This window comes from Gavialis gangeticus, unplaced genomic scaffold (assembly GCF_001723915.1).
Source record: "Gavialis gangeticus isolate Ggan-Ray unplaced genomic scaffold, GavGan_comp1, whole genome shotgun sequence".
Lineage (NCBI taxonomy): Eukaryota > Metazoa > Chordata > Crocodylia > Gavialidae > Gavialis > Gavialis gangeticus.
Window position 1 is genome coordinate 11,416,901 of NW_017729012.1, and position 15,718 is coordinate 11,432,618.

A 15,718-nucleotide genomic window follows, 5' to 3' on the forward strand; every position below is an offset into this window, starting at 1 on the left:
CTTCATGGTCAGGGCGGCTAGGGTCTGGAACCAACTTCCAAGAGAAGTGGTGCTGGCTCCTACCCTGGGGGTCTTTAAGAGGAGGTTAGATGAACACCTTGGTGGGGTCGTTTGACCCCAGTACTCTTTCCTGCCATGGCAGGGGGTCGGACTAGATGATCTGCTCAGGTCCCTTCTGACCCTAGAAACTATGAAACTGTTATGCAGCAGCCCGGAGCTGAAAAGGGGTCTTTCCGTTCCCAAAGCCTGCGGGGTGGTATGTGGCTTAGCAGAGGCATTGCATTCTCTCCTGCTGGACTCTGAGCTTGTGAGGTGGGATGGCACTGGCATGACTGTGCCTGCATGTTGGTCTGTGCTTCAGGGGAAGCATGGTCTTGAACTGGATCTCCACTCTGCCATGCTGTTAATGGGCTGCCACTGCTCAGGGTTCTCATCCAAGGGAGAGGGGAGCTCCACTGTCTGACCTTTCATTGTCACCACTGGTCCACTGGGACCCTGACCCTTATGTAGGAGTGCCCCTTGGGCACCTTCTCTCCCTCCTCTGTAGGTAGAACTGAGGAAGGGGCACCGGCAGCTTCCCCTGGGACATGCTGCTGAAACATGGTCTTGCTCACTGGCCTTGGCTTTCCAGTGACATTTTGTTTTCTTGGTTTGAAACTGGGGGGTCACCGGTGAACAGGACTACAGAGCAGATGCTGATAACTCCTGAGAAGTACAGACCCAGCGTATCAGGTATAGGTCAAAAGGTTTATTCCAGAGAAGGCAAAGAGGTGATACAAGCAGCACAGAAGGAGACGATGTCTCCCTGTAAAGGGCTGTTTAATCTAGCAGCAAGGGCTGTAATAAGATCCAGTTTTTTGAAGCTAGAAAAATTCAAGCTGGAAATAGGGCATATGTTTTTAACAGCAAGAGGAACTGCTCTTCCATGGCTGTGGAGGGTTCCCATTGATGGGGTCTTGGAGCCCAGACCTGGGTGTCTCTGAAATTTTTCTGGGACTCCCTTGGAGGTGTGCGTAGCGGGGGGAATGAGGGGCTCTGCTCTGCAGGTGTCGGACACCACATTTCCCATCTTCACTCTTGACTTTCAAGTTTATTAATCAAACCTTTGGTGCAGTTCTCAGAACTGATTTTTCCACTGGTGATCATTTTGTGATCTGCTGAGTTGCTGGAAATCAGAAGCTCTTCACTGCCTGTGATTTAGTGAAATAGTGTTTGCTTAGCGAGCTGTGAAATCCACTGTGCTGTGCCTGGGCTGTGCTCTGCCTTCCTCTCGTCAGGTTTACTTCAGCAGTAAACACGCAGACTCTCCCATCCCCATAGGACAGTGTGGGTCTGCCCGGGTTACGTTTCTTCCTGGTGCCCATACCTGCTAGTCCCTTGCGTACTGCACAGACACGTGCAGTACTGAATATACCTCCTAACCAACCTGCTGCACCAGAGTCAATTTGTAAAGAGCTCTGGATTGCATGTGAGTTCAGGACCTTGCCTGAGGAGCGTCTCTGGCATGTTTTCATAGGTTTGGAGAGCTTAAGCCAGAAGGGAGCATGAGATCATCCTGTCTGACCTCCTGTATCCCAGGCCCTTGCACTTCCCCCAGTCCCCTCTTCCTGAGCCAGCTCTCTTGCTTGTGTTTGGCTGATGCAGATCTTGCAGAAGGCAGCTAGTCTTGAGGATCCGCCCGTCCCTGTGGAGGATGCTTCAGTGGCTAATCCCCCTCTCATTTGGGCCTCATTTCCACTTGAACTTGTCTGGTTTCAAGCATCCGGCCCTTGGCTCATGTTCCCTCTCCTGTTAGCTCCCCAGGAAGGTACTTGCCCACTGCAGCACCTCTTGCTTCCTTTTTTGTACAAGCTAACGAAATCAAGCTCTTTCAGTCTCTCATGGCTGGGCATTATCTCTAGTTTCTTAGTCAGTCTGCCACTCATCTAGCTTTCACCAGGTTTTCAGCCTCCTAGTTAAAACAGCACGTCAGAGCTGGACACAGCTTTGCTGTGTTGGTTTACCTAGTGCTGCACACAGCAGTAAAATCACCACCCAAGTTCTCCTCGCTGCTCCTGTGCTTAAATATTTCATTAGCCCTGCCTGTCACAGAACTGCACGGCAGCTCCTGCTCTGCTCTTTGCCCGCTGCGGCCCCGAGGTCCTTGTCTGTCACTCATTTCTAAGATACAGCCTCCGTGGCCTGGGTTCCTTCTTCCCGGATACACAATTCTGTGCTTGCAGCTATTAAAAAGCTGGATTTCTCAGTGACTGTGCTGTGGTTGCTGTTTACTGCTATGCCAGGTTTATCAATGCTGACATAACAGTTTCTTCCAGATCATTAATGAAAATATTGAGTAGCATTGAGCCTAGCTGATCCCTGCAGGACAGCACTAGAAACACCCCATTTATCCTCTGTAGTGTGGCACAGGGTCCTCCAATAACCATTGCCTTCTTGGTTGTTGGAGCAGCAGGGCAAGGGCAGTTTCCTCGTCTCCCCTGCTCATACCTGGGGTTTGCTTTAGGGTTTGTAGGGTTTCTGGTTTTGTGGCTCGTAATTGTGTGCAGGTTTGCAGTGACAATCACAGGGAATCAGTGCTCAGAGTCATTTTCTTTGGCAGGTTTTCCCATCCAAGGACTGATTTGGTCTGACCCTACTTAGCCTGGGGTGTGATGAGGTCTCAGGCTGAGTGCATGGTACCTAGGTGCCTCTGGGTGGGGTAGGGAGAGGGGGGCTGCAGATTGCCTGCTGCTGTGTGGCTCTGCCACTAGCAAAAGGACTGAAAGGCTGAAGGAATCGCCTTAGCAGTGCTAGGGGAATGCAGTTGAGCACGGTGGACCGCCTGGCAGGCAGGGTGACTTGTTGTCGCAGCTGGGTGCCCACCTGCGAAGAGCCCTGGATCTTACAGCACAGATTGCCAAGGAAAGAAGCAGTACCTGAAACCCTCGGTCACCCAGCATTTGGGGTGAGCCGGAAGGGAGCTTTGGAGCTGAGCTGTGGTGTAGGGGTCTCGGAACACAAACCTTCACCCATGCGGGTGCCGTACAGGCGGGAGAGCTGCTTGCTGTGCTGGCAGACTCCCTGTGCCCCTGTGGGCATGGCACGTTCCCCCCGGACAGCCTGCATTTGGGGCTTGTCTGCTGTAACCTGCCATGACGATGAAGCTGCAGGCTGCTTCATGGATGCCTTGCTGCTGCTGAGGAGGTTGCCTGGCTTGATACAAAGCAGATACAGGAATTCTCTTCCAAACCTGAAGTAACAGTTTTTAACTGGAAGTTGCTTTTCTCCTGGAGTTGCTGCCCAGAATCCTTCCCTTATTTGGTGCCTCGTCCGCGGCTGAGCTGATGCGCAGGTGCCAAAGCTCTGCGCGCAAGCCCCGGCTGCTCGCTGCAAGCCGGGCGGCGCACAGGGTGACTTGCCACTTCCTGCTGCCTTTCTTGGGTGCCTTGACTGTGGTCCTGGCACTGCTGTCCTGGGCTGGGAGATATTTGCAGGCCTTTCTTGGGCAGTGCTGAGTCCCTTGAAGCAGGGTTGTTCCTGATGAATGGCTTAGCAAGCTTTTCCTTGAGCCATGCTGCCAGCCTGAGGCTGTCTGGCTGGAGGTTCCAGTGTGCTTGTTGCGGCATCCCTGGCTTTCCCACTATGCTTGCTATCTGTTCTCTGCTTGCTTAGCTCCTCTCCCAGCTCTTAGTCACTGCAGATTCCTTCCCTGGTAACAGTCCAGGGTGCTTGTTGAGGCTCTGTGTGAGCGCTCCGTGGATGGGAGCAGGCTGCTTGCTCTGGTGTGGTGGATGCCTCCTCCCAGCGGGGTTAGTCTGTCCGCACGCACTGGCTCATGGCAGCCGAGGCAGCTGTTTTCAGTTCCAGGCTCTGCTGAATGCCTGGTTCCCCTAGCCCCCCTGACAGCTGGTCTGCTTCTGGGACTAGGGGCCTCTGTTGTGTGCTCCTGGATTCTGTCTTAGGGTGCCTGCCTTCCGGGTACCTGAGCCCTGCTTTGGAGGCCTTCCCTCCCTTGCCAGTTACTGCGGTCCCCTACCGCATCATAGAGTCGTAGAAAATTAGGGGTTAGAAGGGACCTCAGGAGGCTACATCTAGTGCAACCCCCTGCTCCAAGCAGGACCAGCCCCAACTCCATCATCCCAGCCGAGGCTTTGTGTACCCGGGTCTTAAAAGCCTCCAAAGATGGAGACACCACCACCTCTCTGGGTGACCTGTTCCCGTGCTTACTGCCCTCCTTGTGAGAAAGTTGCCATTGCCCAAATAACAGATTGAGGAGCTTAGACGGGCTGGCACGAGGGAGCCTGTTGCAGAGTGCAGGAACTATATGGGCAGCGCACCCTGCTCTCCCCTAGGCCTCAGTGTGCAGCACAAGCTGTGCCCTGTCCAGCCCCTCCCAGAGCCCTCTGGAAGGGCTGGCATGGCACGGCAGGCCACTGTCTGGAGCAGGGCAGGCTGGAGGGCTGGTAGCTAGTGGGAGGAAGGTTCTGGGGAGCTGAAAGGAGCTGGGCTCTGGTAGCTCCGTCTGCTGCTGCCTGCCTCAGCGTAACACGCTATCGTAGTTTGGGGAAGTGTCCCCCCCCACAGCACCAAAGAGCAGGTGACATCACTTCCTCTTCCCCCAGCCCTGAGCCCTGCCCCACTCCTGGCTTGGTGGAAGCCACTGTTTCCCATGGCTGTGAGAAGCAGCATTTGAGTGGATGGGCAGGAGGGCTCCCAGAAACTGAGCGGCAGGTGAGTCACCAGGGAAAGAGTCATTCAGAGACAAGCCCAGTCAGAGCAGCCAGTGGCCATGAGATGAACCCTGAGATGAAAGTTCCAGTGTCAAGTGATGAGCTCATCAAAACCTGGGGTCAAAGTTGTGTCAAAAGCCCTCTCGAGAGGCGCAGCCTGCCCGTGCAGCCACTGCAAGGGGCACCTTTGCCCTCTCTGCCCAGCCCAGTCAGTGCTGCCCTCCACTGCTTCCCTAGAGCGGCTCTGGGCATTCCCAGCCCCAGCCCGGGCAGCATGTGGCACGTGGTTGCCATCCACCCCCAGGGACTACAGTGGGAGAGGCCCAGCCCTGTGCTGGACTGCAGGCTGGTGCTCTCCCTGGGGCGTTCGGTGGGGCTTCTGCCCCCAGCCCCGCCCCCCACAGGCAGGTGCACTCTGTGGGAGGCTCTGGTTCACACTTCCCCTGGGGTGTCACTTTCCATTCAAGGTGGGAGCTGTCACTCCCCCACTGTCAGTAAATGGCAGCAGTGGTTGCACATTGAGAGCTCTTGAGACTGTGGGTAGGTCCAGAGAAAGAGCGGCTTCTGCACCCCTCCATTTCCCTTCCTCTGCCCCCTCACTCATGGGCAGCTGCCGGCAGCTCCATCACAGAGCTGCAGTGAGAGCACAGGGCACGCTGTGGGGTTGGGCTCCCATGGTAGTGCTGGCTTAAATTCTGTGAGTACTTACAGCATTTAAGCCTGGCCTCAACACCTCAAAGTGGCATTGGCTTTCCTAGGAGAGGCAGCAGGACAGCCTGGCATGTTGTACCTGAGCCTGGCTAGCACACGGAGCATGGGCCCAGCCTGGACACTGCCCACCAGTGCAGCTGTGCCTACCAGCCCCAGATCCAGCAGGCACTTGTGGGCTTCATCTGCGGAGTTAATAAAATGGTAGCAAATCGAGTCAGGTTCCCGTGCAAGGGCTTCTGTGGGGTGGCAGAAACAGTGAGCAAGCCAGCAAGCGCCTGTGGCTGCAGGGCCCAGTTTAATTGGTCTGGGCTGTTTTATGAGTCAGGCTGTTTCAGCTCGCACATGGCCCAAGAGTGACTCTGTAGCAGGGCATCACTCCGGCATAGGCCCTGGGGACCTCCAGCCTAGCTAATTACTGCTAATCAACCAGTCCCACTGCAAGGGCAGCTTGTGCACATACTGGGCTTTGGCTGGCAAGTGAAGCAGACAAGGTGGCCATACAGCCAGTCCCATCCTCACCACCATCTGTCCTGTCAGCTGTGCTTTGGGTGCTGGCTTGGGACCCTGGATGGCTGAGTTCAGCTCCAGGCTCTGCTGCTGGCCTGGGAGTCTCTTGCCCTTGCCCATGCCTCGGTTTTCCCATCTGAAATGAGGGTCGGGCTGGTTCCTGCCTTCATGCTGTGTGTTGGGCTCAAAGATGAGACAGTTACTAAAGCTGTAAACATTTGCAGGCAGGTCCAGGGGGCTGCGCTCTGGGCCTGGCTGTGGTTACTGGTTTCCTGGGTTGCACCTCTCCTCTGTGCAGGTCTTTCAGGGCTGGGCTTTGGGGTTGCATCTTTGTCCCCATGCACCCAAGGACCCGAGTGTTTTCCAGTAAGCCTCAGCCCCACTGGGAGGGACACAGGGCCGCTGCTTCAGGGCAGCCACCTCTGGGTGAAGCACAGTAACGCTTTAACTACCCACCACAGCCAGAAGTAGCAGAAAAGTCTGGCCTTCCCTGGACCTGCAGCAGAGATTCAGTAATGCAGGAGATTACCCAGGCTGGGGGTTGGCCAGGGCAGGTGTCTTGGGGTCCTTCATGCCCATGTGTGGGCCGGGCCTGGAGTTTGACTCTTACATTATACATGGCTCTTCCGGCAGTAGCTCCACCCCACATTCAATAGGAACCCAGGAAGAAGAATGCTCAGATCAGTGCCAAGCCCTGTCCTATATCAGTGTTTCTGGTGCCATAGACTTGCAGGGGCCTTTCTGTCCAATAAAGACAGGTCCTTCCCTACCCTGTCCTGTGGGTGTCTAAAACTGGCATTTAGACCAAAGCTGCAGGTGTGCATAGAAGTCCAGGCCAGGCCCAGCCCAGCCTGGGTGCAGTGTCACGGCAGGTGTGTGTGTGCTGGGCCTCACTCCCAGGGCCAGGCTGGAGGGTGCTTGGGTGTCCAGTTTCTGGCACCTCTTTGCCTTGCCTACTGCTAGAACATGAGAGTGTGGTCCCCCCACTAGTAGCATGGTGGCCTCTGCGGAGGGAGGCGAGGGCTGAAGGAGTAGCCTGGCTTTCCCCTCTCTGCATTGGAGCATACATTTTGTGGCCCCTTCTTACTGAGTGGCAGGACCTGAGAGCGAGCCGCCGCATAGCAGCTACTTTGTGCAGTGCCAGGACGATGCCTGGCATCCAGCCCAGGCAGGGATAGATGCTCACCCAGCACTCCTGCAGCCTCTCCCTGCTGCCTCCAGGCCCTGGCTTGTCTGCGGGTGCTGAGCAGGAGCTCCTGGCCTCTGTCTCCTGCCAACGGGCACAGCAGCCAGCAGAGGGCGCTACGCACCCGTCCAGCTGCGGGCCAGCCCCCTCTCCAGCTGTTTGGCACTTGCCCTGTCTGTACATGATGTTTGTAAAAGCTTGGGCACGTCCATTTGGTTCCCATCTGCCGTGCCCACCCCCCGTATCCCGGCCAGGTTCTTCTGTCACCAGGGACTCTGCTAATTCACAGGAAATCGGGGAGAGCTTAATTGTTTTCTCCTCTTTTTTTTCCCATGCAGCTGAACAAAAGGTTCATCCTCAGTTTTCTCCATGCCCATGGGAAGCTGTTTACCAGGATTGGGTAAGTGTGCAGGATGTTTATTTTATTTTCCTACATTACAAGTCTTTTTGGAATTTAATATTGTTAGCAACTAGGCTGTGTTTGTAACTGAGGGCACAGGGTGTGAATTCTTGCAGGCCTAGCCTCCTGCTTCTCATTCTCCCCCTTAGCCACCCTCCAGCCTTGCACTGTGTGGTGTTTGAGTTCTGCCTCCTTTCCCCCACCTTGAGGCAGCATCATGGTGGGGTGCTGGGGGGTCTGTGTGGAGGTTGGCCTTGGCCTTGGCCTTGGCCTGAGGCCCCAGGGTGCATGGCATTCCATGGGAATACCAGGAGCTGCCTTGCATTTCCTGTCTGTCCCTGGTCCCCTCCCCTCTATGGCTCATTCAAGCCTTCTGCACCATGTTCTTTGCCAGCAAGAGGCTGCTCTGGGCCTTGCTGGCTGCTCAGCTTCATCAGGGAGTTTTTGCAGTCCCATGGCTGCAGACCTGTTGTCCAGAGTGCGGCGAGACCCGCTTGACCCCTTGCTTCCTTTGTCACCGTTTGCTGGGAAGCGCTCAGTTAAGAGCTCCCCTGGCTGTGGGAACGGGATTATACAAAATGCCCTTGGCAATGTGTGTCATAAGTGGGTGTCAGACAATTGAGCAGCCTTCCTCAAAGTAGGGCAAGGCTGATTCAGGCCTGGGCTCACATCCCAGCCTGGAGCACATGGGTATAAACCAGGGAGCATGCGTGTGGCCTAGTGGCCAGCAAGCTTTCCATGGTGCCTTGTCTGGGCCCTGTCTAGGCAGAGGCTGGTGCTGCTGGGTGTCTGGGGTCCTCTGCGCTTGTTGCCTGGTGTCTGGGCTGGCAGTAAGACCTCTTTTCCAGTTGCTCTGGTGTGATGGTGTGGCCTGTTTTCTGGTCCATACCTCAGGAGTTGCTCTCCATGTGGTAGACATCTGCTCTGGCAGCATTAGTCTCCTGCCTGCCACTGCCCTACAGGGAAGTGTACCCTCTACCAGTGCCCTACTGGGGGTGTGCATCGGCCCCTCCAGTCTTTAATAGTTCCATGTACTATCAGTTGCTAGACACCCAAATGAGCCCAAGGCTGTCCCTTGAAAAGACGGTCCTTCTTGGGGTGGTATCTTTCTGCCCAGGCAGTGCTGTTCTCAGTCTCTACCTGGGTTTCTGTCTCCCCCCTTCTGCGGAAAAAGGGAATGTGTCCTGTGGGCAGGAGGATGTGTCTGGGCAGTCTCACTGAGCAGCACCATGAGCTCAGTCTAGGTAGAGTCCCAGGGCCTGCCCCCAGGAGCTTGTGCTCCGAGGGACGGATCTGCCGGCCCACCTCCCATCCTGCAGGCATTTGTGATCTTCAGTTGGGCTTTGGATCTCCTCTGTCAGTGAGAAGTGTGAGCCACCCTGGCCCATTGGGGGAGAGCTGTCCTCTGGAGGGCAGGGGCTAGCTGCCCTTAAGTAGCACTGTGGATCCCTGCCTGAGTCCCACTACTAGTGGGAGTGTGGGCAGCAGGCTGGGCCACAGTGAGGAGCCAGGGAACTGGCCGTCCCCCTGCACACAGGAAAGCATGGGGCAGCTGCATTCCCCTGTGTGTGGGTGCCGTGCCTGGGGACTGGCCTGTACTGACCTCTGCTCTGTCTGTGCTCCTGGGTGGTTCTAGTCTGAGTGCTTGCCAGCAGGGTGGGTGAACGGGTGTTGTGGGGATCATTTGTAGGTTTGTCTCCTGAGACTCTCACAAAATTGAAATGCAGCCTCTGAGGAGGTCGCTGCCCAGCACAGTCATTTCAGAAGGCCCAGGCATGCTTGACAGCAGAGCCTCTTCCCTCAGCATTAGCAAGGGAGCTCAAAAGTAATGTCGTGACCCAGGAAGCGAGATTGGCCAGTGCAGCTTCTGTGCTTAAAAGAGGTGATAGGTGGGATGTGGATCTGTTCTGCTGTGCAGAGGTGATCTGGGATCAGGCAGCTTTTGAGGGCTTGGGTCTCATCCTGAGCCCCAGAGGCTGGCGGTTCAGAGCAGGCTTGTGCTCTGTTCCTATCTGTCTGAGTTGTGTGCTCGGTCAGGGGGAACAGAGCACGGCTGCCTGGGACAAGCGAGCTTTCACTCCCGAGGGCCTCCAGTGTCCCAGCCTAGCCACGGTGTTTGGTCCTGTACTGAGTAAAGGAAAATGGGAGCAGATGTCTGCCCCAAAAGGGCCTTTCCCCTTAGCGTGCTGGTGCTGGGAGGGTGCTGCTGTTCTGTGGTGAGCTGCATGTGGCGGGGAACCTGTACGAGCAGTCCTCTTGCTCTCGGTGTGCTCCTGGCTCCCAGACACCAGGGCGGTTGTGTCTTCGTGGGGAGCAGCTGTGCTGTGCAGAAAGGGGCCAGGCTCCTCCTGCGGGGCTGCAGAATACTTGGGCTGTTGCAGCCAACATCGATGTGGGGAGAGAGGAAGTGGCTGACTGCACAGCCTTAGCAGACGGTGCCGAGGGAGTGGGCAGCCCTGCTGCTGGGTAGCGGGGGGCTGTTAAAAGGCATCTGTGAACCACAATTGAGAAGAAAGCCAGAGCTGTCTTTGAAAGCAGAGCTGATTGCTGCTCGGCCTGCGGGACTATTGGGAAAGCCCAGCAGAATTGCCTGCGAGTTACCAGAAAGAGCTTGCTTCTGCAGTCTGCACTCCAAAACCTCGTGTCTGACTGTCTGGGGAGGGTGATCGGGTGCTCTGAGGGAGAGCGTGGGGCATGGTAGGGGGCCTGCATCTTCTCAGGGCAGTTTGGCTTTTCCTTTGTGCCTCTGGAAGTGGCTGTGCCTTGTGTTCCGGGGGATGGGACCTGGCAGGTGCCTCAAGGGACTGCAGAGATCCCTAGCTAGGTGAGGCCCCTGGCTGCAGCTGTATGGGGTCTGTTGTAGGGGTGAGCTACAGGATGACCCTCCGAAGCAGAGGGAGGGACCACGTGCCCTTAGAAGTACAGGATGCTGCCCTGAGCAAAGGGGGAGCACAGGGTGCCTATGGCCCTGGAGAACATGCTGCCCCTTCCTGCCAGCAGTTTGCTTGTGGGCTTTTGGGAGCAAGGCCCTGCTCCATGGATATGAGGTGCTGAGCATGCTGTGGGTGTCCTCTAGACCCTGCTCTTCTGGCAGCTGCATCACATAAGCCCTTCCTCCAAACAGCCAGGCCTCCTTTGCATGCTCATTTGCTTGGGTGGCCTGGCTGCTCCTGCTGGATGGTGCCCTGCCCCTGGCTGCTCAGATGTTAGAGCCCCTACTCCTTTCCGTGGTGATGCTAGATGAAGAGCAGTGTCACTGTGTCTGGCTTCCTTGGCTGGCGGTGCCAGTGAGTGCCGTGGCCTCTGGTGCTGAAAGGCCGTTCCTGGGAGGCTGGGCAGTGCATGTGATGCCTTCTCCCGCCTGGCGAGTGCTAGGGGCTGCTTGAGCATTCCAGGAAGCAGCTGTAGCTCCGACACTGGTGTTGATGCACTGACCGTTGCCATCTGAGCGCAGCTGGCCTTTAGTCTTCAGAGGACTGCATGGCCTTCTCCCATGGCCAGGCTGGGGCTTCCCAGTGTGGGGGAGACCACACAGCCCAGGGGACTCTTGGTGCTAGCACAGGACTGCATCATGATGGCTGAGCTGGGGCCACCGTGAGAGAACCCCACACCCAGAAATGGCCCTAATGACATTTGCAAGGGAAGCTCCCCTCAACTCCCAGGGTGGTTAGTTAGGCTGTCTCCTCATGGCTTTGGACTGCAGGGCTGTCCCAGAGGTGGTATTTCAGGGTCCATGGCTTAACCCAGACTCACAGCCCCTCTCTCTCTCCCTCTCTCTCTCTCTCTCTCTCTCTCTCTCTGCAGGATGGAGACGTTCCCTGCAGTGGCTGAGGAGGTCCTGAGGGCATTCCAGGTGCTGCTGCAGCACAGCCCACCTCCCATTGGAAGCACCCGCATGCTGCAGCTTGTGGCCGTCAACATGTTTGCAGTGTACAACTCCCAGCCCAAAGGTATGACACGTCCTCAGGGGGCTGGGCAGGGCCTGGGATTGCTCTGTGTGGGATGCTGATGCAAGAGAGTGGGTGGGGGTCCCTGGACTTCACATGCAGGGGAAGCAGAGCTGCCTCTCATCTGCCTCTCAATGCAGGGGGATGGCAGCGGGAAGGGCCCTGGCTTGCTGAGATCCTAGAGTTTCTCCAGAGGCAGAGCGAAGCCTCTGCTGTGCCCCAGAAGGGACTATGCTCCGTGTAGGACCAAGGTAGCTGGCCTGAGGACTGTGCTGGCAAGGGTGTAAAGGGGGCAGCAGAGTGAGAGGGTGCGGTTCATTATGCCACCCTGACAGCCAGAGTTCCCCAGAATATGATGAAGCCCTGGTGGTCTGACAGGCCTGCCCTGGCTTGGCTCCCTGGCGTCGACAGAGGCCCAAAGCACCAGCATCATTGCTGAGCCTGAGCACTTGTAGGAGCTGGAGCATCCTGGTATCTGGATGCTGGTGTCTGGCCTGGTTTGCCCCAGGGAGTCTGCTGGGGAGCAGAGTGGCTGTTCCCTGACACCTGGGCTCTGCCATTGTAGCACTGAGTCTAGCCAAGTGAATACCCCGGGCCTGCACCCCCACTGCGATGGAGTTTGAGTCTCCTGGGGTGAGTTCCTCTTCCTCAGAGCCGACAAAGTGAAGTGCGGCAGCAGGTGGCTGTGCTTCCGGGCACCGTGCGTGCAGGGCTTGGGCTGTGCCCCCAGGCAGGAGGAAGCAGTTCATCTGTGTCAGCTCCGCAGTATGTTGCTTTCTCCCCTGCCTTGCTGGCATGCTGCCACTGCACCCAGGCTGTGAGGTGCATACCAGCCCAGAGTGCAGTGTACTCCGTGCCCCCCAAAGCCTCATGACCTAAGCTTGGCCCTGTGAGGCAGTTGGCTAGTTGGGGCATCCGACAGGTTCCTGGTGGGCGAGGCCACTGACTGTGTGAGCTGGCAAGTGCTGGAGAGGCAGGAAGTGCTCCCGTGTCTGCATGGCCCCAGGCCTTGTGGACAGAGGCTGTGTGGAGGAGCAGACAGCATCACTCCTGCCCCACAGGCACCTCCCTCTGCGAGGAGGAGTCCCCACATTCACGACCTGGCCACAGGAGCCATGTGAGGCACAAGGCAGCTGCATCCCCCTTCTGCTTGATGCCAGCTGGCCCCAGCAAACCTTAATCTTTCCCAGCTTTGAGGAAAAAGCTGGTGACTTGCAGAGCCCCCCAGGGGTTGAGTCGCTATGTATTGAGGGAGAGTGGGGGCACAGAGGGGCAGGGCATACAGCCAGCCAGGGACAGAGGTGAGGGTACAGTCCAGCAGTCTGGGCCCTCTGGCCCGCTGTGCTGCTCTGTCCTGGGCTGTGCAGTGGAGCCTGCAGGGCTGGGACAGACGAGTCTGAAAAGGGTTCTCTCCCTCTTGTGTGATGAGGTGTCAGCTACTCCTGGCTTCAGGTCTCTGCAGAGGGCAGCCCCTTGGCAGTCCAGGGTTCAGCAAGGTGCCTGCAATGAGTGACTGTGAGGAAACGGTGGAAGGCTGGATGGTGCTGTGGTTCTTGTCTGGTGTCCTGCTGGGCCACAGTGTTTCAGACTCCCAGTGCTATTGCTCGCATGCTGTGGCCTGTCCAAATGCCCCGGGATCTCCAAGGCACTCAAGTGCAGAAGGCTGGAAAACCTGGGCTTGAGGTGCTGAGGGCTGGGCTCTGAGGAAGAGCAAAAGGACCTGGGGCTTAAAATGCTAGCCACGTTTGCCACGTTGCTGCCGAATGCCTGGTGCATAGTAGAGGTGTTGGCTCAGTTCCCCAGTGTGTGGGCTGCCGTGGGCAGGGGCTGCATGGAGGAGCACTCTGCAGTGCGGGCTGGTGGGAAGATGCATGTTTCCATTTCCCAGCACATGAGTCACCTCTGCGTGCTGCCCTTGCATGGACAGTGGCGGGAGGGGCCTTGTGGCTCATCACCATCTGCAGAGAAGCATCTGGAGGAGCCTGAGAAGCCTTAAGACCTTTGCCTGCTCCTGGGCGAGGCAGGCGCCAAAGGGAGCGGTGAATTGGAAGCCGTTCTGCCCTGTGTCCTTCCCTGTCAGTGTCTGAACTGCTGGCAGGGTGTCATGGGGGCCTGCAGACACAAGGCCCCGGCACAGCTGTATTGGCTTTGCAGTGCCTGCCCTGGGTGGAGCATGGGTCTGTTCCAGTGCATGGGCTGGTGTGTGCAGACTGAGGTCCAGTCACTGTCTTGAGGGCACAGAGGGGAGTTGGTTCTGCTCTAGGCTTCCTGCTGCCCAGTGGGTAGTTGCCTGCTTGCCTTCCCTCCAGAGGATTTCCAGGCCCTGTCCCACGAGGGGAAGATCCCCTAGCTTTCCTGACTGTCGACTGGGCCCACTCTCAGGAGGGTCAGACAAGGCTACCACAGCTGCTGTGTGCACTGAGGGATCTGCTCTGGAGTTGGCAATGGGAGAGCTGTTGTGCCAGGCCTCTGCAATGTAGGTGGGGCCAAATGTGCTACAGCTGGGGCCAAGCCACCTGCCGTCTTGAAGCCGGGCAGCAGGGTGGGAGATGGGACTGGCCATTTGTTTTCAGGCTCAGGTGGAGCCAAGAATCCCATGTGGGAAGGTTTCTCCTTGGCTATCCATCACCAAATGGCATGCAGTGATCCCACTCCCTCCACTGGCATGCAGGAGGTCCAGGGCTAGGGCTTTGCAGGGAAAGTGCCTGGTAGTGCTAGGGCAAGTCCAAGACTGGGATGGGAGAAGGGCCTCCCACTAGAGAGGGGACAGGAGCCTGGGTGCAGGCTCAGCACTGAGCCTTGCTGTGGTTAGCATTGGGGTTAGCACTTCCCAGCCTGAGATGTAGGTGGTGGTGAGATGGGGTGTCCTGTGGGGACTGTGTTGGGTGGCCACATTTAACAGTTTGGTGGCCATCTGCACATGGGGCGCGCAAGGAAGTTTGGATCTCCTCATCCTAACCACAGACGCTCCAAGAATGTTAATTTTTTTTTAATTCCGTAATTTGGGGAAATAAAACTCTGGTTTCTGAAAAGGCTAATTGAAGCCGTGCTTGCGGCAGGGGCATCTCGGTGGGGAGAGAGAAGCCCCCTCCCAGCCCATCTGTGCCCAATTTACTCCAATCTGGCCTCTCTAGGGCTTTTTTCTTTCTCTCTCTCTTTAATAATTTGTTTTATAATTCCTGGAATCAAGCCCCTCTCAGACACACTGTTTTATTTTACTGTGTTATTGGATTATACTTCCTATAAATCACTGGATGGTATTCATAGGCCACCACCGGAATGGCTTCCTCTCTCCCCCAACGGGCCCTCTTTCCAAGCACATGCACACCGAACTGGGGGCACGGCAGAGGGCACCCGAGAGACGCGTCTTGGAAAGTCCAGTGTGGTGACTGGGCTTAGGGCACAAAGGAGCAGGCTGCAGCACCTGGCTGCCTTGCAGTGCGCTCAGGGCTGTTGCACCGCGTTGCCTGGAGCATGCGAGGAGCTGGCCCTCAGTGAGCAGATGATTTGAGGGAGCATGTCAGTGCATTGCAGACCTGTCCAGGGATCTTCTTTGCCCTGGTTCCTGACTGGTTGACCTGGCTAGAGTCCCTGATGGATGGCATGAGGTGAAGGAATCGGCAGTTTAGCATGAGCGCCTGGTGTGGAGGCCCTGCAGCTGGAAGGTGGTGTTCATGTGCAGATCTCAGCCAGGCTTGCACGGCTGTGGTGGACAGGCAGGTGGCTTCGCTGCCCCCATGCTGCAGCGCCTGCCTCTGGTCTGAGCCACCATGTTTCGCTTTGCCGACCGCAGCTGCTCCAGCTTGCAAACAAAACGGTGAGCCCTTAAAATATCCCCCAAGATGTTGACACGCCTGCCCTTGGCGGCAGAGCTGGGCCCGACCTTGGCCTGTTGCTGCAGCGCGCGCTTGGTTTCCCACAGGGGACCAGACTGACTTTGAGAGCTCGCTGCAGCATCGGAAAAAGGGCTCAGCCGGACGTGGCGACTGCTCATCTTGCGCAGGCCACGTCTCAAGGGCTGTGACCACATTGCGCGCCTTGGAGCAGACAATAGGTGTTGGGAGTCGAACCCAAGGAAGTCCAGTGCATTCAACTCGGGTTAAAAATAAAACCCTGCTGGGGACAGCAGCCTTGGTTTGGTGGAGTTTTAAAATTAGGTTCAAAATGAGGCTTTAATGAAACCTCAGGCTCTAGAGAGCAGAAACAGCAGTGTGAGCGCTCTCCAAATTCTCCACCACCCCCCCCCCCCCCCCTTAAG

General features: G+C 56.9%; 1 protein-coding gene across 1 annotated transcript in view; it reads left to right on the forward strand.

Annotated features, from left to right (window-relative positions):
- LOC109293386 (telomerase-binding protein EST1A-like) overlaps positions 1-15,718 on the forward strand; it is a 60,202-nt gene that overhangs the window by 33,875 nt on the left and 10,609 nt on the right. The window contains exons 8-9 of the mRNA XM_019511278.1: positions 7,452-7,513; positions 11,318-11,463. Of these exons, the coding sequence (XP_019366823.1) occupies positions 7,452-7,513; positions 11,318-11,463 (208 nt within the window). The remainder of the gene's footprint in view (positions 1-7,451; positions 7,514-11,317; positions 11,464-15,718) is intronic.